Source organism: Primulina tabacum, chromosome 15 (assembly GCF_025594145.1).
Source record: "Primulina tabacum isolate GXHZ01 chromosome 15, ASM2559414v2, whole genome shotgun sequence".
NCBI lineage: Eukaryota > Viridiplantae > Streptophyta > Magnoliopsida > Lamiales > Gesneriaceae > Primulina > Primulina tabacum.
The window spans coordinates 26,888,312-26,910,458 of NC_134564.1; the positions used below are offsets into that span (position 1 = coordinate 26,888,312).

A 22,147-nucleotide genomic window follows, 5' to 3' on the forward strand; every position below is an offset into this window, starting at 1 on the left:
TTCTTTTTTCCAATTTGATCATTTTATCTGTGGATGTTCTAGCTCAAATATGATGTGGTTTTCCCTTTTCAATATTCAACCTTCGAAATCGATCGCTATTAATTATTTAGAATCTTTAGAATGGTAACAGGTTCCATCGTGGGCATGTCATTTTATGTTACGTATCATTATGAGGATTAGCTTCTGAGTGCTTTATCAATTTTTGTCTTCGGTAGCTGATCATCCGGAGGATACCATGGTGTCAAAGGAAGGTTTCGATGATGAAAGTAAGCCTCTGAGGACTGTATTTGTGTGGAATTTTCCGCTGAAAATCAAGAAAAAGAGATCAGTGAAGGAGTTTGGGAAGTTTGGTGAGGTCGAATCTATGAGGATTCTATCATTCCCTATAGTGGATGTGAGTTTTATCTGGCCTGTTGTGGTTCTTCGTATGATTTATGATATTTTATTGCTGTGTATGAATGTTTCTATCAATCTTCTAAACAAGTGTGAATGGTGTTAATTTCTTTTACAGGGAAAAATTTCGAGAAAGATTACTGTATTTCAGAAACGATTTAATGAAACGAGGACAATTAAGATGCTAAATGCAATAGCTATTTTCTGGTTTTTTTTTTTTTTTTTTTGGGTCGGTTTTCTTTATCGAATGAACTTGCTTATGTAAATTTATTTTGACATTCAAAAGAGTAACCAAATATACATTTTTTTCTCACCCTGAAATTGTATGTTGAATGATATTGTGTCATGCTAAAATGCTTATACAATAAATTTAATTTAGAGACAAGTTGGTGTGCTCAATAGATAGGTCCATTCAGAGACCTGGAATTTATGGTGGATACTTTTTGGTTTTGCATGCTATTTTGCATTTATTTCCTTGTTTTGTTGGGCCAAGGTTTTTGAAGTATATGAAAAGTTAACATTTCCCCATATCAACTACACATAATTGCATATATATGAGGGCTACTGGTGGTTCTCAACTCATCATTTGTCTTACCCAATCCTGCTGGTGAAATAATCTGTCACTTTTACTTCGTTCATGCTTACATTGTTTTCACAACAGAGGACTCTGCCCAAGCATCATTGTCCTTTAATAAGCTGTGGTATGTTTACTGTTATTGAATATTTATTGTACTTTTTTTATATTAGTATGTGAATATGTATGTATGTTTATGTGTATATATATTTATGTATATTGAGTTACACGTGACAATAGGAAGATATGATTTGATCCTATGGATGTAGATTGGTGGAAATCATATCCGTGTCAATCAGGGCATGCCCACCATGCAAGAAATTGAAAGGAGATAATTCTCACTTATACAATAACAAAAGGACTGTTTTTGTGGGTAATCTTCCATTTGACGTTAATGTAAGGTATGAGTGGTGGTAATGTATAAATTACATGTGGGTAATTTGCTAGTTTAGAGTACAAATTGTGGTTCTTTTTTCCAATTTGATCATTTTATCTGTGGATGTTCTAGCTCAAATATGATGTGGTTTTCCCTTTTCAATATTCAACCTTCGAAATCGATCGCTATTAATTATTTAGAATCTTTAGAATGGTAACAGGTTCCATCGTGGGCATGTCATTTTATGTTACGTATCATTATGAGGATTAGCTTCTGAGTGCTTTATCAATTTTTGTCTTCGGTAGCTGATCATCCGGAGGATACCATGGTGTCAAAGGAAGGTTTCGATGATGAAAGTAAGCCTCTGAGGACTGTATTTGTGTGGAATTTTCCGCTGAAAATCAAGAAAAAGAGATCAGTGAAGGAGTTTGGGAAGTTTGGTGAGGTCGAATCTATGAGGATTCTATCATTCCCTATAGTGGATGTGAGTTTTATCTGGCCTGTTGTGGTTCTTCGTATGATTTATGATATTTTATTGCTGTGTATGAATGTTTCTATCAATCTTCTAAACAAGTGTGAATGGTGTTAATTTCTTTTACAGGGAAAAATTTCGAGAAAGATTACTGTATTTCAGAAACGATTTAATGAAACGAGGACAATTAAGATGCTAAATGCAATAGCTATTTTCTGGTTTTTTTTTTTTTTTTTTTGGGTCGGTTTTCTTTATCGAATGAACTTGCTTATGTAAATTTATTTTGACATTCAAAAGAGTAACCAAATATACATTTTTTTCTCACCCTGAAATTGTATGTTGAATGATATTGTGTCATGCTAAAATGCTTATACAATAAATTTAATTTAGAGACAAGTTGGTGTGCTCAATAGATAGGTCCATTCAGAGACCTGGAATTTATGGTGGATACTTTTTGGTTTTGCATGCTATTTTGCATTTATTTCCTTGTTTTGTTGGGCCAAGGTTTTTGAAGTATATGAAAAGTTAACATTTCCCCATATCAACTACACATAATTGCATATATATGAGGGCTACTGGTGGTTCTCAACTCATCATTTGTCTTACCCAATCCTGCTGGTGAAATAATCTGTCACTTTTACTTCGTTCATGCTTACATTGTTTTCACAACAGAGGACTCTGCCCAAGCATCATTGTCCTTTAATAAGCTGTGGTATGTTTACTGTTATTGAATATTTATTGTACTTTTTTTATATTAGTATGTGAATATGTATGTATGTTTATGTGTATATATATTTATGTATATTGAGTTACACGTGACAATAGGAAGATATGATTTGATCCTATGGATGTAGATTGGTGGAAATCATATCCGTGTCAATCAGGGCATGCCCACCATGCAAGAAATTGAAAGGAGATAATTCTCACTTATACAATAACAAAAGGACTGTTTTTGTGGGTAATCTTCCATTTGACGTTAATGTAAGGTATGAGTGGTGGTAATGTATAAATTACATGTGGGTAATTTGCTAGTTTAGAGTAAAAATTGTGGTTCTTTTTCCCAATTTGATCATTTTATCTGTGGATGTTCTAGCTCAAATATGATGTGGTTTTCCCTTTTCAATATTCAACCTTCGAAATCGATCGCTATTAATTATTTAGAATCTTTAGAATGGTAACAGGTTCCATCGTGGGCATGTCATTTTATGTTACGTATCATTATGAGGATTAGCTTCTGAGTGCTTTATCAATTTTTGTCTTCGGTAGCTGATCATCCGGAGGATACCATGGTGTCAAAGGAAGGTTTCGATGATGAAAGTAAGCCTCTGAGGACTGTATTTGTGTGGAATTTTCCGCTGAAAATCAAGAAAAAGAGATCAGTGAAGGAGTTTGGGAAGTTTGGTGAGGTCGAATCTATGAGGATTCTATCATTCCCTATAGTGGATGTGAGTTTTATCTGGCCTGTTGTGGTTCTTCGTATGATTTATGATATTTTATTGCTGTGTATGAATGTTTCTATCAATCTTCTAAACAAGTGTGAATGGTGTTAATTTCTTTTACAGGGAAAAATTTCGAGAAAGATTACTGTATTTCAGAAACGATTTAATGAAACGAGGACAATTAAGATGCTAAATACAATAGCTATTTTCTGGTTTTTTTTTTTTTTTTTGGGTCGGTTTTCTTTATCGAATGAACTTGCTTATGTAAATTTATTTTGACATTCAAAAGAGTAACCAAATATACATTTTTTTCTCACCCTGAAATTGTATGTTGAATGATATTGTGTCATGCTAAAATGCTTATACAATAAATTTAATTTAGAGACAAGTTGGTGTGCTCAATAGATAGGTCCATTCAGAGACCTGGAATTTATGGTGGATACTTTTTGGTTTTGCATGCTATTTTGCATTTATTTCCTTGTTTTGTTGGGCCAAGGTTTTTGAAGTATATGAAAAGTTAACATTTCCCCATATCAACTACACATAATTGCATATATATGAGGGCTACTGGTGGTTCTCAACTCATCATTTGTCTTACCCAATCCTGCTGGTGAAATAATCTGTCACTTTTACTTCGTTCATGCTTACATTGTTTTCACAACAGAGGACTCTGCCCAAGCATCATTGTCCTTTAATAAGCTGTGGTATGTTTACTGTTATTGAATATTTATTGTACTTTTTTTATATTAGTATGTGAATATGTATGTATGTTTATGTGTATATATATTTATGTATATTGAGTTACACGTGACAATAGGAAGATATGATTTGATCCTATGGATGTAGATTGGTGGAAATCATATCCGTGTCAATCAGGGCATGCCCACCATGCAAGAAATTGAAAGGAGATAATTCTCACTTATACAATAACAAAAGGACTGTTTTTGTGGGTAATCTTCCATTTGACGTTAATGTAAGGTATGAGTGGTGGTAATGTATAAATTACATGTGGGTAATTTGCTAGTTTAGAGTACAAATTGTGGTTCTTTTTTCCAATTTGATCATTTTATCTGTGGATGTTCTAGCTCAAATATGATGTGGTTTTCCCTTTTCAATATTCAACCTTCGAAATCGATCGCTATTAATTATTTAGAATCTTTAGAATGGTAACAGGTTCCATCGTGGGCATGTCATTTTATGTTACGTATCATTATGAGGATTAGCTTCTGAGTGCTTTATCAATTTTTGTCTTCGGTAGCTGATCATCCTAGAAATATACGTAGTATTTAGAGGATTGATTGGGTGATCTTCTAGTCTATTTTCTTGCGTATTTTATCTTTTATGTTAGGCTTTAGTTAAGATATTTTACATTGGTTAGATAGAGTTTCTGGGATTTGCATATATGGATTTGGATAATCCTTCTCTTTGAGTCAGTTTTTAGGGTTGCATTAGGTTCAAATTACAATCTTAACATGATATCAGAACTCAGATTCATCGTTATGTGTTGGACTACCCATAGTTAGACCACCGTTGTCTTGTAAGCTTCACATTCCAGGTGTTCGTTCCTGGGCATGAGGAGGCGTGTTAGTTGTCCCATATCGGGGGTATGTTAGTTGTCCCATATCGATTAGATAAAATCAGTGTTCTAAATGACGGTCGAGGCGGCGCCTGGTCCTTCGATCGCACCGCCTATGCATGAGGCGTGTTAGTTGTCCCATATACAGCGTTGGGAAGGCGTCTCGAGGCGGCGAGCAGGCGGTCTAGGTGGGCGAGGTGGCGAGCAGGCGGGCGAGTTGGACAGTCAATATTTTTTAGTTGTAGTCAACAATTTTAAAAGTCTAGTCAACAATTTTAAAAACCTATTTAAAATCAGCTAATTTTAAATATCAAAACCCTAACACACCCCACTTTCTTTATTTTATTTTTGGTTTTCACTCTCAACTCTCAAGTCTCAACCACCACACATAGTCTGCGCCCGCCGCCAGCAGTCAGAATATTTAGGTTATGCATTGCATATTTTTTATTTATCATACTTTTTTTATAATATTTCAGATTTTGTGATTTTAAAATCAATTTTTTTTCCCTATTATTATTTTATTATTGATTTGTTGTTGAAGATTAATGGCAGAAAAAGATAAACAACCAGAGTTGGAATTTAAGCTAAAGTCTAATGATATTGTTTGGGAATATGGGGTGTTGTGTAATAAAGAGAAAAGAGATTGTATCACATGCAAGTTGTGTAAGAGGCTTATTAAAGGAGGAGTTTATAGGATGAAGCATCATATTGCGGGTATTGTAGGACAAGTTGAAGCATGTCCTAAAGCATCCGATGAGGACAGAAAAACAGTGATAGACTATCTTGAAAATAGCAAGAATAAAAAGCGTCAAAGGGTGGAATAACTAAAAGAAGAAAGGGCAGAGGTAAACATATGTGTTGATGAAGAAGATGGTGATTGTCAAGTGGTGGGAGATAATTAAAAAAAAATCCAAAGAACCTTGGGCCTATTGATAAGTGGACATCCGCAATCGATCCAACAAAGGCAAGACAACAAAACATAAATGATGCATTGAAGTTAAAGTTTAAAAATGATGTGCATGAGTATGTTGCTATATGGATATACGAAACGAGGATTCCTTTTCATTCAATTGACAATCAAAGTTTTAGACAACTTGTAGAGGCGATTGGCCAATTCGGTCCGTGCTACAAACCTCCAAGTCAATATCTTTTAAGAGAGCCACTTTTGAAGCAAGAAGTTGAAAGGACCAAATTTTCTCTAAAAAACCATGAAGAAGAGTGGATGAAAAATGTATGTTCAATAATGACCGACGCATGGACCGATCGCAAGAGGAGAAACATTATGAACATATGGTTAATTGCAAGCTAGGCACTTGATTCCTTGGTTCTATTGAAGAATCCATGGAAGCACACACCGGGGTTTATGTATTTGAGTTTGTTGAAAAATATATCATTGAGATTGGCCCACAACATGTTGTTCAAGTAGTGACGGACAATGCCACAAACAATATGGTGGAGGCGGATTTTTTCAAGATTACACAACCTCAAATTTTTTGGACCTCTTGTCCGACTTATACAATCAACCTCATGCTTGAAGCAATTGGAAAACTACTCAAGTTTAGCGGAATACTTGAGAAAGCAAAGGCCTTGACTATATTCATCTATGCACATCATAGAACTTTGGCTATTATGAGGAAATATACCAAGAAGAGTGATATTGTGAGGCCCGGGGTGACTAGATTTGCTACTTCATTTTTGACTTTGGAAAGTCTCAAAGACAAGAAAGATCAATTGAGACTCATGTTTACATCCGATGAATGGAGCAAAACAAAGTTAATGAGTAGTGTGAAGGGGAAAGCGGCGAAAGCGACGGTAACAAGTATATCTTTTTGGAATGGTGTTTATCTGGATTTGAATGTTTTCACCTCTTTAGTGAAAGTTTTACGTCTTGTTGACAGTGATAAGAAGCCCTCAATGGCCTTCTTATTGGGTGCTCTTAAACAAGCCAAAGAGGACATTAAAAAGTCTTTCAAAAAAGAGGAAAATGCCATCCCTATTTTGAAGATTATTGATGAGAAGTCTAAGGATAAATTTGATAGTCCTTTGCATTATGCCACTTACTTATTGAATCCGGTTTTTTACTTAAAAGATTCAAGCATATCAAATGACACAAATGACATGAATGAGTTTTTGAATTGTGTTGAGATAATTTTTGCCACTGACGAGGACATGTAATCTACCATTGCTAATGATGAATTGCTGAAGTATAAGACTAAATCTGGAAAATTTGGAAGAAAAATGGCGGTTGTGGCATATGAGAAGGTGGATGTGTACCATGACTTTGACCCGGGTAAATCTTTTTTCTTTTATTTTTATTCATGTCAGTACATGTATTTTTTACCCATCTTTGGTTTAATTATTTTTTTTCCTCTTTGGTTTTTTAATTTGGATGGTGGTCCAATTATGGTGGCGACACTCCAAACTTACAAAAAATGACAATGAGATATCTCTCTTTGACAAGTAGTTCATCGGGGTGTGAAAAAATTGGAGTCAATTTGAAGGGGGTAAATAATTTGAACTAATTCATAAATTATGTTATCTATCATTTTTTATTATTTATTAATAGCAATTGGTTTTAAATTTTTAGATACATAGTAAGAAGAGGAATATGTTTGAGACATCAAGATTGAATGATCTTGTATATGTCAAATTCAATGCCAATCTTATGAAAGAAGAAGAGTAAAAGAGAATTGGTTGGAGATTTGCTTCTATCCTCTCAAGCTAGTGAAGCTCAAGGTTGGCTTGTTGATGATGGTGATGAAGATGAGGTCAAGTCGGGTTCAGGACTTACTTGGAGAATGGTAGCGGAGGCCTCGGGAACGGATGAAGTACTACATCCAAGGAGGAGTGCAAGGAACATCCCTATTAGAGAACTTGACGAATATTTAGATATATCGGAGGAAGATAATGAAGAAGATGTTGATTTTGAATCCGATTATGAGAGAATCATGGATGTAGTAGATGGTGCATATGTAGATGATTTGGAAGATTAGTTATATTTAGTCTACTACTTGTTCTAATAATGGATAATTGATTGAAACTCTGAAATTTTAACTTAGTTTTTTGGTAAAAATAATTATATTATTTTGTTAACATAATAACATTAATATGATGATGAATCTTTATTAATTGCACATTATGTAAATGATATTATATTGTATGAAGCTTCTTTGTGCTTAAACATTATTTAATTGCACATTTTATATAAAAAAATGATGACTATTTGTGATTATATTTCATAATTATCTATGATAATCTATAAAAAAATTACTTAAAAAAATTCAACCACCTGGGCAACGCCTAAACTTTCGAGGCGGTAGGCGGTCACCGACCGCCCCGCCACCGCCTCCCGCCATTTACAACCTTGGATAAAATCATTGGGAGTTGCATATATGGACTTGACAATCCTCCTCCCTTGAGCTAGCTTTTGGAGTTAAGTTAGAAAAGTCTCAATCTTAACATGGTAAGAGAGCCAAGTTTCACCGTTATGTGTCGGACTATCCATAGTTGGACCACCTGTTATGTCCATAGTTGGACCATTTGTAAACTTTATGTTTATATCTTCATTTCTGGCGTGAAGGGGGTGCTAGTTGTCCCACATCGATTGAATAAAATATTTGGGAATTGTATATATAGATTTGGACAATCCTCCACATTGAGATAACTTTTGGAGTTAAGTCCAAATCTCAATCTTAACATGGTATTAGAGCCTAGACCCACCGTTATTTGTTGAACCACCCGTTAATGTATGTATGCTCCAGTTATTCATTCTTGAGTGTGAATAAGGTGTGTTAAAATGTCTCACATCGATTATATGAGTTTAATATATGAACTTAATTTAAGTTTCAATATTAAGAGCTTTCCTTGCAAATTTTCTTTGCTTTTAAGAGTCTCCTCTTCAATTACAATCATATATTTGCCAAACAATTAACTTAAATTCATTAATGTCGACCATAAAGGATGCTGCCAACTCGATTCTTACGTTACGTAACTTGAAGTTTCGGGATCGTAAGCTCAGACTCTCCAGATCAAGCGACACTCCCTTGAAGAGAAAGAACTCTTCAATACGAGAGAGAATTATCCAGCTAAGAAATTTGCTGTTAATTCCATAACTCCAGAAAGTGGTGGTATTAAGGTTAAATCCAAAGAGATCTTATCATACCAAGGTGTATCGCAAGCAAATCTGGCACACAGAAGAAGGCTGCTCCTCGTGCTAGAACTAATGCTCTGGTAAAATCAAAATCTGAACCTGCCAAGGAGCAGAAGTCGACAAAGAGAAAATGGCCAGCGGTGGCTGCTAGAAAAAAATAACCCCAGAAGGCTGCTAGGAAGATGGAATCCAATGGCAGTGCTAGTGGTTCAAAACTAACGGTGGGAACCAAGGGCAAGTTTAGTAATCGAACCTCACAAAGTGCTGGCCAGAACAAGAACGTGAGAATTCAGATAAATGTTGGGGTGACATTGTTTCTAGCTGTGTAGCTAGTGCGTGGTGATTGACACCGTGATATTATGTGCTGCACTCGGCTCTTCCTCAGAAGTTGCTTTCTATCAAAGAGTATGCGTGAAGGTTCACAAAATTACTCGTTTAATGCCATTAAACTTTGTCATTTCTGTTAATCTTGATCAAGTTGAGAAGAGGGAAAAAACTACCAATTTCTTCAAATATTAACTTAAAGCCTTATTCCCATTCTAATAAGACACAACAGAGTTTAGGTCTTGAAGAATCCTAAGAAAACAATATGGCATTAATTCCATAATAAGTCCAAAATTCGAGTAATATAGAGTGCATGAACATGGCACCATCCATATTATAGCCTTTTACCTTTGCGATAAAATTTCATGTACTTATGCGATATGCTCAGCAAGACTGAGAATCTTGATATGCTTCTTTTTCCTCAATTCATGAGGAACTGGGCCAAACACTCTTGTTCCTATTGGCTCACCTTGCTTGTTAATAAGTACCACAGCATTGTCATCAAATTTGACTTCACTCCCGTCACATCGAGCTCGTTGCATTGCAGCACGTACTACAACCGCATAGTGAACTTCGCCCTTCTTCACTTTCCCACCCATATTGGCTTCCTTAACCGATGCAATAATTGTGTCTCCCAGTCTTGCCCCTTTCTTTCCCTTCAGTGCCTGAATGCACATCACCCTTTTTGCACCTGAATTGTCGACTACTTTGAGATTGGTCCTCATCTGTATGAATGTTCTTTGTTGCTGATGAACAATCCAAAGAAAGTATATTAGAAAGATTCAATCATCAAGTAGTAATTTATGTTATTTTCGCATCTAAAAATTAACAAAAATGAGGTTATTTCAGAGGTTTTAAGAATTTGTATTCAAAGTCTCTCTGAACAATACTCCCGTATATATCCCTCAAGCTATGTTGTGCTTTCAGCAGCCGAGCTGTTAGATAATCAAACACATTAAGCTATGACCCCTGTACTGCCAAATTCCATGGAAACTAACTTGAAATGTTGGACTGCTAAATTACTTTCACCACAATATATGTTAATGATATCATACAACAAAATTTCGGGTGCTCCCAATTCGAAGGATTCAACAGAGAAACAACATCAAGTGCACTCAGTCACCAACTTCCACTTCATTCACATCAGACGTTGACCACTGTGAACTGACATTAAAGGGTTATGAACGATAAACTCTGACTTGCATGATGGATTTTGAACAGGCTCGGTCATTCCCTTATCGGTCCACATGGAAAAAGAGAGTGCTCGTATATTCAATAAAAACAGTAAATTGTTTACAATGTCAATTCATTATATTTGGTGCATGTCCCGCCTCCATAGTATTCAATGGCTACATAATATATAAGCTATAACTGCTATATATGTAAAACGTTCTGTTTATGTGCTGTTGCTTCTCTCATATGTAGTTGGTTTTTTTAAACAGCTTAGGGTATAGGAAGACCTGATAGTCTTCTCTTTTCCTGCTTTCTTTTATCTGTCATCCCATTTGGTCAAGCTTTGATACCATATTAAAATAACTGTATCTAAAAGTTTATGGTGTAAAAAACGGCAAAAACATATGGTATTAGCAGTCGCTATAAGTTGACAAACACATCTGATTTCTATTTGGTTGCGAACCTGAAATCATGACACTTGTATGAGGCAAAAGTCAAAGCTATATGGTGACACTTCTGTAAAAATCATAAATGTAAAACGTCATTTACAAATAATAACTGATCTTCTGATAAAGCAACACAGCATGTTGAGCGAAGATAAAAAAAATTGGAATCGCAGCAAGCACAAATTCTGTGAAAAGAAGGCAAACTACAGCATTGTGAATAAACATCACAGAGTTGTAAAGTTCTATCAGATGCAATACTAACCTGAGATAAAAAATCCATGCATGTCATATCACATGATGGTTTGCTTGCCCCGAGAGAATTGTTGCCAAGGCCACCTAGTATCGATCGACCAACTGTTGTTGTCCCATAACAAGGAGTAAAAGCATTAGATATAGCCATATATGGAGCGAGGAAGTTGAAGGTGTGGTGCTTACTGGATTGGGTAGGGGTGTGCTGGAAACTGAGATAAACATGCCTATTTAATTCCAAATAAGTACGGTATGGTTTTGAATACACTGTTTATCGATAAGGCTGGATATTGCGGAAATATTGGAGAAGGTTAGAGAATGCAGCAACCAAAAACATTGCAGAATCTGTCCCTCGATTAAAAAAGGAACACAAACACATGCATTTTTAATTAACTATATAATTATAAAAGCCAATTGATCTCGTTCTGGATCAGCTGCATATTTTTGTGCAGAACACTAGCCAGGGTGAACATTGGGCAACTTTATCTGAGTCAACCTTAAGCTTGTAACTGTTGCCTTGAAGAAGCCAAGGCTTTGAAGATATTCGTCAATGACAAGTTCAAGTTGAAGGACTTGGGTGATTTAAAGCACTTTCTTGGCATTGAAGTTGCGAGGTCAGGGCATGGTATTTACAGATGCCAGCGCCACTACTCTCAGTAATTGTTCACTGAAACTCGTCTTAATGGTTGCAAGACACGAACTAAAACGCGTGGTACTATCACAAGAACAGTAACTTCTGAAAAATCATAGAAGCACATACCTTTAAACAGTCTAGAAGAATTAGATGCAGCCATTTTCAGAATTCTTTGCCGTTAAGTCAAAACATGTAAACTAACAACTCTAGAGCTTCCCTGGTAATCACGAAAACCTACAAAACACTGAGCAATTGTGCGAAACATCGGGTTTCAGAAAGGAGTCCGAATGCCGACAAATCCCAAGGCAAAAAGTACACATACTTGATTTGGGGACATTATGATCTCAGCTTCAATGAATCAACAATAGATAATGCACAGGTTTCATGAATATATATCTCTAAATTTTCAAAAATAAAAAAAAACATATTTGGCTAAACACCTTGAGTGCATATATGAAAGACATTCCGACACAATATGTGACCCAGCAAATTATTTAATTTTAAGAAACCTAAACAGGTCAACGCAAGGTCGATATTTCATCCTCATTTCCTCAATCGAAAAGCTAAAACAACATAAAATCAAATGCTTGGGGCTATCACAAATTAAAATGAAAAATTCACAATTAAATAGGCGCTACACACAGAAACATATTCAAAACTCAATAATGAAATAAATAGCAGAATTAATAATGCAGAACGAACAAAAGGATTGGAAATAAATTACTGGAACCTAGAAGGTGAAGAAATGATTACTAGACACCTGACAGAGCACTCGGAGGCGGAGATGGCGGCGTACAGGTGAGCTTCGAGGCGGCGGAAGAGTGTTGACTGCTCGTGGTCTATGGAGAGGGCTGTGGAGTGGTCGACTGGAGGGAATTAATTGGGCCTATTGTGTTATCTCATTGGGCTTTCTTTATTTGAATAATGGGCCAAATTTTTATATTGGTCTCTAGTGTATCATAATATGTTATCATATAGACATGCTTGGGTTGTTTATATATGTTGGACTAGCAATACAAGTAGTTTTTGGTAAAAGGGAGCTTGAGCTTGTTTTATTTTAATTATAAATAATATATATATAGATCAATAAATATATCAAAATTGATAATTGTTAACAAACTATCAAAAAAAAATAATTTGGACTGAATTACACTTGAAATATATTGGGCCATATCAAACTAGATTTGATGCCATAATATTTAAATACGAATCAAATAATATTCAGATCTACTAGAAAAACAGGTTAGTTTATGCTATGCTGTGAAAGAGTCTCCTCCTATTTCAATACCATTAGATAATGTAAGTTCTAACATTTTTATGAAAGTTGACATATATGTTGATAATCTAATAGATAATATTTGAACACATCATAAGAGGAGGAATAATTTAGATTTGTAGCACAAAATAATCCTAGAAAAACCTACAAATTGTCTCGATTTATTTTTTTGTAACTATTTAAGGAATGAACTGAAAGAAAATATGACGCGAACTCAAATGAAAAAAATGAAGCAATCTTTGGTTGTAGAAAGCAGGAGTGGTCTTGTATATTATATCGAAATTTTCAAAAGAAACTGGAAAGTATTATACCAAATTTTTTGGTATACGAGAAAAATATATTGATATCATTTGATATATATAAATTTCATATCTTTCATGCCGAAAAATTTGGCATACCGAATTTTTGTACTGTATCGGTGTAATTTCTATACCAAATTATAAAAGAAACAAACTTTGTGGAATAAAGAATGCACGTTGCTCAATGATATCCCCATAAAGAACCGGGTCATTCATGACCCGAGATATTAGTCGGACCGCCCAAATCGGAGTCAATACACCAGGCACTTCTCCTCTTCCCGGGCAGTCATCATAGCCCGGGCTCTCATACAAGTACCCGGGTAACCTACTACCCGGGCCACCTCGAGAATTGCACCACACTCGAGTATGATTAATACATGCCGTCTAATCTGTCAGAAATACTTGGACTTGGAATGTCCTAGAAGTCATCAGAAGCTAGTATGGGCAATCGACTTATCATACTTAGTAGGTGGCACGAGAGTCGATGTACCTACCCTATTTTCTACTATAAATAGCAGGTATGCATCTCATTTAAAGGATTCTGAAATCTTTGAACTCTAAAGCACTTATATATGTTTTCTCAAATATTACTTGTGTTCATCTGAAAACCTGCTGACTTTAGCATCGAAGTGGCCACGCCGGACACCCCTCCGGCGCCTATTCACGAGTTTTTTTCATTGTTTGCAGGTGCTATCACAGCCATTATCTTCACTCAAAATTCCCAAACACTATAAATTGTTGATTTGATCCGTTGGAGCTCCTAACCCGATTCACCATCTCAGCGAGATCACATCACTCAACCTAATTATCGATCAAACAATATGCCAACAAAACTACTTATTTCCAGCCTAATTATTAATCAAACATTTTTTCTGCAATATGCCAACAAAATTACACGTTCTTCTGCCTAATCACTGATCAAACAATATGAAAATAATTCTTGAAACAAAAATATTTAGTGTAACCTTTTACACGTTTTTTCATACAAAATTTGAGCCACCTTCATAGGCAATGCATTAATTACTAAAGAAAAAATATTTTTTCTGCACCCCAAGATATTAAAATAAATCCACTACATCCAAACTAAACTCAACATAAATCCAACATTTTGAAACATAATTCCGACATCAAAAAAAAAAAAAAAAACTATGATTCATGTCTTAATACAACATTTTTGTTGAACCTTCAACATCTCAAAAGACCTGCCAAAGTAAAAAAACTAAATCTTGTTATAAATATTAGAGTTGAAATAAATAAACAAAAATATAATGTTACTCTTCAAGTTTGATAAAAGTGGAAGTAGAAGAGAGTGTTTTCACAATATTAAGTGGCATTTGCAGCTGCAAAAGAAAAATGCATTATAATTTATGTTAGATTAACAGTAATATATATTATTTAAATTTAATTAAATAAAAAACTTTAATGTTTTCAATTTCTTTAATTTTCTTATTAATTTAAGGTCAATATTCGTTAAATCTTTCCAAAAATTGAACTCATCTGCTCTTAGCCAGTCACTAGTACACACGATGTTTCTAGTACCATTTTAGGGCTCAAACAACTCTTAAAAGGATCCAAAACCCTTTTTCCCAAGGTAAAAGCGGACTCACTAGCAATAGTTGAGCATGAAATTGCAAAAATATTGTTGCAATAGTTGAACGGATTTGGTTCCTAGCTTCCTTCCTCTCCATTAAATTGTTTTTTATTATCATCGGCTAGGTACTTATCCATTTCATTGGAAGCGTCAAGAAATTATAAGTTTAGTGATGTGATGGTAACTAAAAATAGTTCAAATTTGACAAACAAGTAATTCAGCATAAGCATATCAGAGGACATTTTTTGTGCAAAATAATAATACTTCAACAATTTTAGTTTAGGAAACCTTTGTTGAAAATAGACTTAATAATTTTTTTGGCCCAGCTGAATCTTGGTGTCTGCTGAACTCTGAACCTTTACATATCTAGGAAAAATAAATCATTATGAAATCATATGATTCAAAGAATGTTTTGAGCATAAATACAAATTTATTATACCGTTAATATCAGTATTTCAAACATTTATTGTCATATTCTATTTTGGGAAAAAGACAAATAACACCTGACATCGAGAACTATTTATGTTATGGCCTCAGTACGTCCGATTTATAGCTGTTCAAATATGTTCAAGACTCTTATTCAACTCTACGAACTGCATAAATTCATTATTGATCTGAGATTTCTGAAGTGATGTAAGCTCCGCTGAAATACTATCAAACACACGCTTCATAGTTTTATCTGATATTTTGAAGGATATTCTATATTGAGTTTCTGCTCACAAGTATCAAATCATTATTGTTTAGAGTATGAGTACTATTAACTGAAAAAAAGAGTTTTTCTGTGCATATTCTATAAAGTTCTGTACTAAGAATTTCAGTAAGACAATTGATAAGTCCTGCTGAAGTAGGTAGCTACAATCATTGTAATTATCAAAGTCTTTAAGTGAAATCGTTTTAGAAACAAAAGAAGATGAGACGTAGAAGGGATTTGTCCTTCAAGATTCCATAAATAATTCTATTTGTTATTTATTTTAAGCATTTCATTTACTACATCTATCTACTGATTTTGATATGGCGATTTTGAAAAATATTTTGGTTCGCTAAGCCTAGTTGGACTATTTCCGCACTTTTATATGATAATTTGTTTGATGATCTTTGTAGTTCGAGATTTGATATTGGATGATAACAACATTTGTGACCCATGAAGTCTATTAGGTCCATCAATCCCAACAAATGATATCAGACTGGGTTATCTCGACCTTCGAACCGTTAAACTCAATGGCATCATTCAACAATATTTCGATGTTCTCTAAGAAAGAATTTGATGACTGGAAGATCAAGATGCAAACTCATTTTGCAGCTCAAGATGATGATATATGGTATGTGATTACTGATGAACCGATGGAAATCATGAAGATAAATTTCGTTGTTAGCATTACTGGTGGAGAAGCTCAAATGATAAAAAAGCCTCGATGTGAATGGAACCTAGAATATAAGAAGAAGAAAAATCTTGATAATGGGCCAATGACATTTTTTATAAAACTCTTGATAAGATCACATTAAGCAAAATCAAAATGTGATATATTACTAAGGAGTTTTGGGAGAAGTTAACTCAATTGTTTGAAGGCAATCATCAAACCAAGAAAAACAACCTCACTGTGGCTATGAAGGAGTTTGAAAATATGAAGGGAAGCCTAGAGAATCAGTGTTGTGATAGAGTTAGCTGCTATCAGCAAAGAATACACCAACAGGGAAGTTTCTTAAAAGTCACGAGAGCATTTCCTATAGAATGAGATGTCAAAACTATCAAGTTGAGAGAATCAAAGGATTTGAACAATGTGGAACCGAATGATCCATTTACTGATTTCGAGGCTTATGAGTTTGAACTAGAAACAAGAATTGAAGGAGAATCTTTATCTAGCCAGCCAACAAAAGCCTTATCTGCCACTGCAAAACGTCTAATGAAAAGATTGCTGAACAAATTAAAAATGATGCAATGTCACTGTTTGTGAAAAAGTTTAGAAGATTAGTGACAAAAAAATCAAAGGAAATTTCAGAATTAGAACAAGAGTTAACAAGAAAGAGTCACCTGACAATGATATGGCTTGTTTCAACTGCGGGAGTAAACGACATTTCATTGTCGAGTGTATTAAGCCAGATAAGGATGATAAAAGGAAACATAAAGAATTCAAGAAGGGTGAAAATAAATGGTTGCCAAAGAAATCAAGAGCAAATGGATTGATTCAGAAAGCCAATCCAATGAAAGTGATGAAGAGAAAGTTCAGTGCCTGATGGCCAATTTTGATATGGAAACAACAAATGATGAGGTATTTAACTTTGAATCTGAAGAGTTTATACTTGTTGGAAACTTAATTTCGGTTGTTTGACAAGATAAAGTAGCTTGAAGTAACTGAACTACAAAAATCAACTGACAGTTGCCTAACTGAGGATTAAACTAGCTGAACTGAACTTACAAAGACAACTAACTGATCAGTTGGAAACTGATCAGTTGATATATTCAGTTATGAGCTTACCAGCGATTGCTTATCAGCTGATCATTCAGCTGTACACGTCATCAGTTGTTGAAAAGGACATTCAACCGACAACATTACAAAGCAGACTGCAACATATAGTGGGAACTGTTGGAAACTTAATTTTGATCCGAACTGAATCTACTTTGTCAACTGACTGATCAGTTGGATACTGATCAGTTGATTTACTCAATTTGTGGTTACTTATCAGCTGATCATTTAGCTGAACATGTCATCAGTTGAAAAGGACATTCAACCGACAATAGTACAAAGCAGACTGTAACTTGTAGTGGGACGTCGCATTTCAGAGAATACAGTGTACGAAGATCAGAAGAATGTTGACGTGGCAATCAAAGGATACAAAAGATTCAAATTGTATTTATTATTACTGTTGGAAGAAAGCCTATAAATAAGCAAGAAGAGCAGATGAGATAGAGAGAAAAAATATACGATTCATCCATTCTCTTAAGCTTGTTGTTATTCTGCAAAATCTATTACTCTCACTTGAGATTCAAAAAGTTCACACTCATTAGATATATTCGTAGCATTTGAGGCTACCTTTCAATCTTATTAGCACAAACCTTTGTATTACTTATATCAGTCGTGCTAAAATCCAGTTGAAGAACTGTGAAAATTGTTGTTAACTAAGAGTTTAATTCTTGGCAGTGTTAAGTCCAAACTGAAGTGTGTCTGTACAAATTTTGTATTTATCAAATTCTTTTAGTGCATATTCTATCCTTGTGATAGAAGGGGTGACGTAGGAGTTATTCAAATCTCCGAACATCCATAAATCCTTGCATTATTATTTCAGTCATTTATTCTATCTTCCAGTCAGTTTATTTCCGCAACTATACCTAGTTAAACTGATTGTCATCGACTGACAAGGTTCCTGAGTTTCAGTTTATTACAAAACTGATATTTCATTCGAAGAAGGTTATAAAAATCGTGAGTGTTTATTCAACCCTCCCTTCTAAACACGTTTCTACCTATTAACCGATCCTATGAAGTGGTATCAGAGTGCAGTTGAACCTTGTCTCAGAATATTCTCACTTACAACTGTTCGATATGTCTTCATTCAACAAAATACCTATGTTTTTCAGAGAAGACTTTGATGATTGGAAAATAAGAATACATGCTCATCTAGCTGCACAAGATGATGACATGTGGTATGTCATCACTTATGGTCCAATGAAGATATTGAAAACAAACACTGCAGTTGCCATCACTGACGGGGCACCCCAACGAATAGAAAAGCCCAGAGATGAGTGGACAACTGAAGACAAAAGAAAAAGCAAACTTGGATAATGTGGCCAAGGTCATCTTATACAAAACGCTGTACAAAGTCATGTTCAGCAAAATCAAAATGTGCAAAACAGCCAAAGAAATATGGGAAAAACTTATACAGCTATGTGAAGGAAATGAAAAAACCACGGAGAACAAGCTGTCTATTGCTGTTCAAAAATTTGATAATATCAAGATGAAAGCAGGAGAGTCTATGCACGAGTATGATGAAAGAATCAGCCGCATCATCAACGAATTGAATGCACTTGGAAAAGTGTACTCAAATAAAGAAGTGGCACTAAAGGTAGTAAGAGGTCTTCCGAAAGAGTTGGATGTCAAGACCATGGCTATGCGAGAATCAAAAGATCTCAATAAAGTTGAACTACATGATCTATTTGCCGATCTAAAGGCATGTGAATTTGAGCTACAAACAAGAGAAGGGGAACCTTCTACACCAGCTACCACAACGGCGTTAACTGTTGTCAGACAGGAACCAACTGGTTCAGCTGACAGATCCGCTGATCAACTTAGCAATGACGCCATGTCATTGTTTGTCAGAAAATTTGGAAGGTTCATGAGGAAAAATCAAGGAAACTTCCAAAGCCAATACCAAAAGAACCAACCCAAAGAAGAATCCTATGTTTGCTACAACTGTGGCAAATCAGGTCATTACATAGCAGACTGTCCTAAGCCTAAGAAGGACAGTCGATGATCAATTGAAAAAGCAAAGAAGCCATATGAGCACAGGATAAGAACTAAAGATGACAAGAGATCATCCAAAAAGAAGCATGAAGTGCTCTTGGCTGAGGAAAGCAAATCAAAGTGGGCTGAAACTGACAGTGATGAGTCAGAATCAGAAAGCCCAAGCTGCTCAAGTGATGATGAAGAGGAAATCAAATGCTTGATGGCAGATGATGCTGAACTGGATTCAGCAAGTGAACATGTATTTGATTTTAGCTCAACTAACTTCACTCGTGAGGAACTCATTACCGCGTTACATGACATGGTAAATGAGTATCACAAACTAGCTCGATCATTTGAAAAGGTCAAAGCTGAGCAAAATGATCCCAGTAATAACAAAACTGAAACTGATAAGTCAGTTGAAGTGTTAAATTTAAAAGGGGAGATTGCCAAGCAAAACGCTGAACTGATCGAAAACCAAGCTTTGATATGTCAGTTGAAAACTGAGATTCAAAAAAATTCTGAACTGATTCAAACTTGGAATAAATCTTCAGTTACATTAACTGAAATGCAAAATGCTCAAAAATCAGTTGCTGATAAAACTGGTTTAGGTTTTAACAGTCATGTTGAAAACTCTGCAAGTGATACTCAGCCAAGGTTGAATAATAGCAAAGGAAAGTATATTACCTTTGTAAAGTCAACCATGGTAAATGAACATTCAGAACCAAGTAAACCAACTGTTCAATCGACTGAGAATAAGAACAAAGGCAAACAATATAGTATTGGATATAGCTAAGAGAGTCCAACTGATACAAGAAACTGGTCTCCTAAACGATTCAGTAACAAATATCAGTACTCAAGGTGTATACACCGTAGATGATATTTTCCATCGAGGTATTTACGAATATCTTATACGACTATTAAATCGATCCTATATGACCAGAGATGATGGTTTAATAAAATCAAACTACGAACGATGCAATTTTTTATGTTTCAATTGCTTTCTTGCACGTCACATGCTCCAAACCTGGAGTGGCATTGGACGCTCAATTCAAGACTGACAAGTATAATCCTTCAAACCAATCTTAGCACAACATAAATGTTCCTACGGTGTATACATCTTGCCATATTCCATTTTTACTCTATAACTTCACAAATATCAGTAACAAACTGGTCTCCTAAACGATTCAGTAACAAATTATCTAGAAAAAGGCAACTCGAGAAAAGTGGAGGGACCACTCAACCACCCACTCGAAAGATAATGCCAACCACAGCTGGAAGGCAACATGGAAAAAGTTGTTTCAAGATTTTGAAGTACAGGATTCAAAATTGAAATGTGCTTCTATAAATACCAAGGCAGAAGGAAAATGAAGACATCACTCAACCTATTTATTTTCATTCAAATAAATTGTAATATTTTCTCTTATTAGTTTATGTGTATTGTAACTCCGGCCACTATAGGTAGCTAAGCAAGTTCGTCTTATTTGAATAAATAGACCAAGGCTTATTGCCCATCTCATGTATTATTTTCAAATTGAACTACTTTACTATACATCCTGAGGTAGGAAATGAAACATGGTTATGCTAGGTGCTGTTGAAGGAATCTGCGTCATAAACTATCTGTTGCTACTACGTGGTCAGGTTGTGAGGAGCAGTCTGTAAAACTCGGTGGATATAACCCGACGGCACTCCGGTCAAAGAGATAAACTGTTCAATTTATTATATGGAAGCATGATGGTCATTTATATAAAAAAAAATAATCGATCAACGAAATATTGTATATCGACTGGAAACCTTGCGCAGCTGCATGTCTTTGAGGCTATGCCTTTAAGAACAAACTCGATAGGTATAACAATAATGCGTACCATAATTATTAAGATTGAAGATATTTTTGGAAATTTTAAAAAATTGGGGAGTTAAAAACAAAGATTTGAAGGGATGGTGAGTAAGGAGAAAGTTGAGAATGGAGATGGTGAGTTATTGCAAGTTTGCCATTATTTAAACTGTATATGTATTTTATATCATTTAAAATTCTCCGATATTCTAAAATACATATTTTTAACACACTTTCAAAAATTATTTGGCATAAATAATTATTTTAATTTACAACTCAATAATTATATTAATTATGCCAAATTATCGGATAGTATATTTTAGGTCTTTACAATTAAATTAGACTCCATCCTGAAAGAGAAAACCAAACACTTTACTATAGAGATTACCTAGAAACAAAGACAAAATCCGTGCTCAAAATCAAATAAAAATTTTTTTAGCACAGATTTTTATGGCTTAAACGTATCTTGTCTTTACCACGAATCATTTTCCTTATAAACAATAATTGTAAAGGTGAACCAAAATTTTGAAATATATGGCATTCTATTATCAATCATTCGTGCAGATTCTAGTATTATCCCAAGCATTAAAAAAAAAGGAAATTTAGTGAAAATTATGCAACCACTTTTGGGAAATAGCAGGCATTTTTATATAACGATCAAATCAATAACATCCCTTGGAGTATCATAATAATTGAACAGCAAATCAAATTTATTTTTGATAAATTTTATTTTCGAAAGTAAGAGAGGAGAGAATGGTGGCTATTTAAATATATACTATACTACCCTATGACGAGATATCAAATACATAGTTATTGTATAGAATTATTTTTAATATATTAGGTCATAAAGCAGAAAATATTTATGACTTTAAAATAACATATAATTATTTGAACAAGGGAGAATTAGT

The 22,147-nt window shown here is 34.7% G+C and overlaps 3 protein-coding genes across 5 annotated transcripts; 2 read left to right on the forward strand and 1 right to left on the reverse strand.

Moving 5' to 3' along the window:
- The first annotated feature begins 235 nt into the window (after positions 1 to 235).
- On the forward strand, positions 236 to 3,421 carry LOC142526017 (uncharacterized). The gene is made up of 7 exons (XM_075630291.1): positions 236 to 425; positions 512 to 535; positions 1,649 to 1,827; positions 1,945 to 1,968; positions 2,488 to 2,527; positions 3,082 to 3,291; positions 3,378 to 3,421. Exons 1-7 carry the CDS (start codon positions 236 to 238, stop codon positions 3,419 to 3,421), a joined length of 711 nt encoding a protein of 236 aa, XP_075486406.1.
- Positions 3,422 to 6,171: 2,750 nt separating this feature from the next.
- LOC142526018 (uncharacterized) lies at positions 6,172 to 7,005 on the forward strand. Its single transcript, XM_075630292.1, has one exon. It carries the CDS (start codon positions 6,172 to 6,174, stop codon positions 7,003 to 7,005), a length of 834 nt encoding a protein of 277 aa, XP_075486407.1.
- Positions 7,006 to 9,458: 2,453 nt separating this feature from the next.
- Positions 9,459 to 12,724, reverse strand: LOC142526789 (large ribosomal subunit protein uL14mz). 3 transcript variants are annotated; one of them, XM_075631380.1, is made up of 4 exons: positions 12,567 to 12,724; positions 11,933 to 12,040; positions 11,186 to 11,277; positions 9,459 to 10,050 (listed from the first exon to the last, which is right to left on the reverse strand). In XM_075631380.1, exons 2-4 carry the CDS (start codon positions 11,964 to 11,966, stop codon positions 9,676 to 9,678), a joined length of 501 nt encoding a protein of 166 aa, XP_075487495.1. In that variant the 5' UTR covers positions 11,967 to 12,040; positions 12,567 to 12,724; the 3' UTR covers positions 9,459 to 9,675. The 3 variants fall into 3 exon arrangements, with proteins under 3 accessions (XP_075487495.1, XP_075487497.1, XP_075487496.1); XM_075631382.1 differs by having other exon boundaries at positions 11,933 to 12,050; positions 12,567 to 12,704; XM_075631381.1 differs by having other exon boundaries at positions 12,560 to 12,693.
- Positions 12,725 to 22,147: the final 9,423 nt, after the last annotated feature.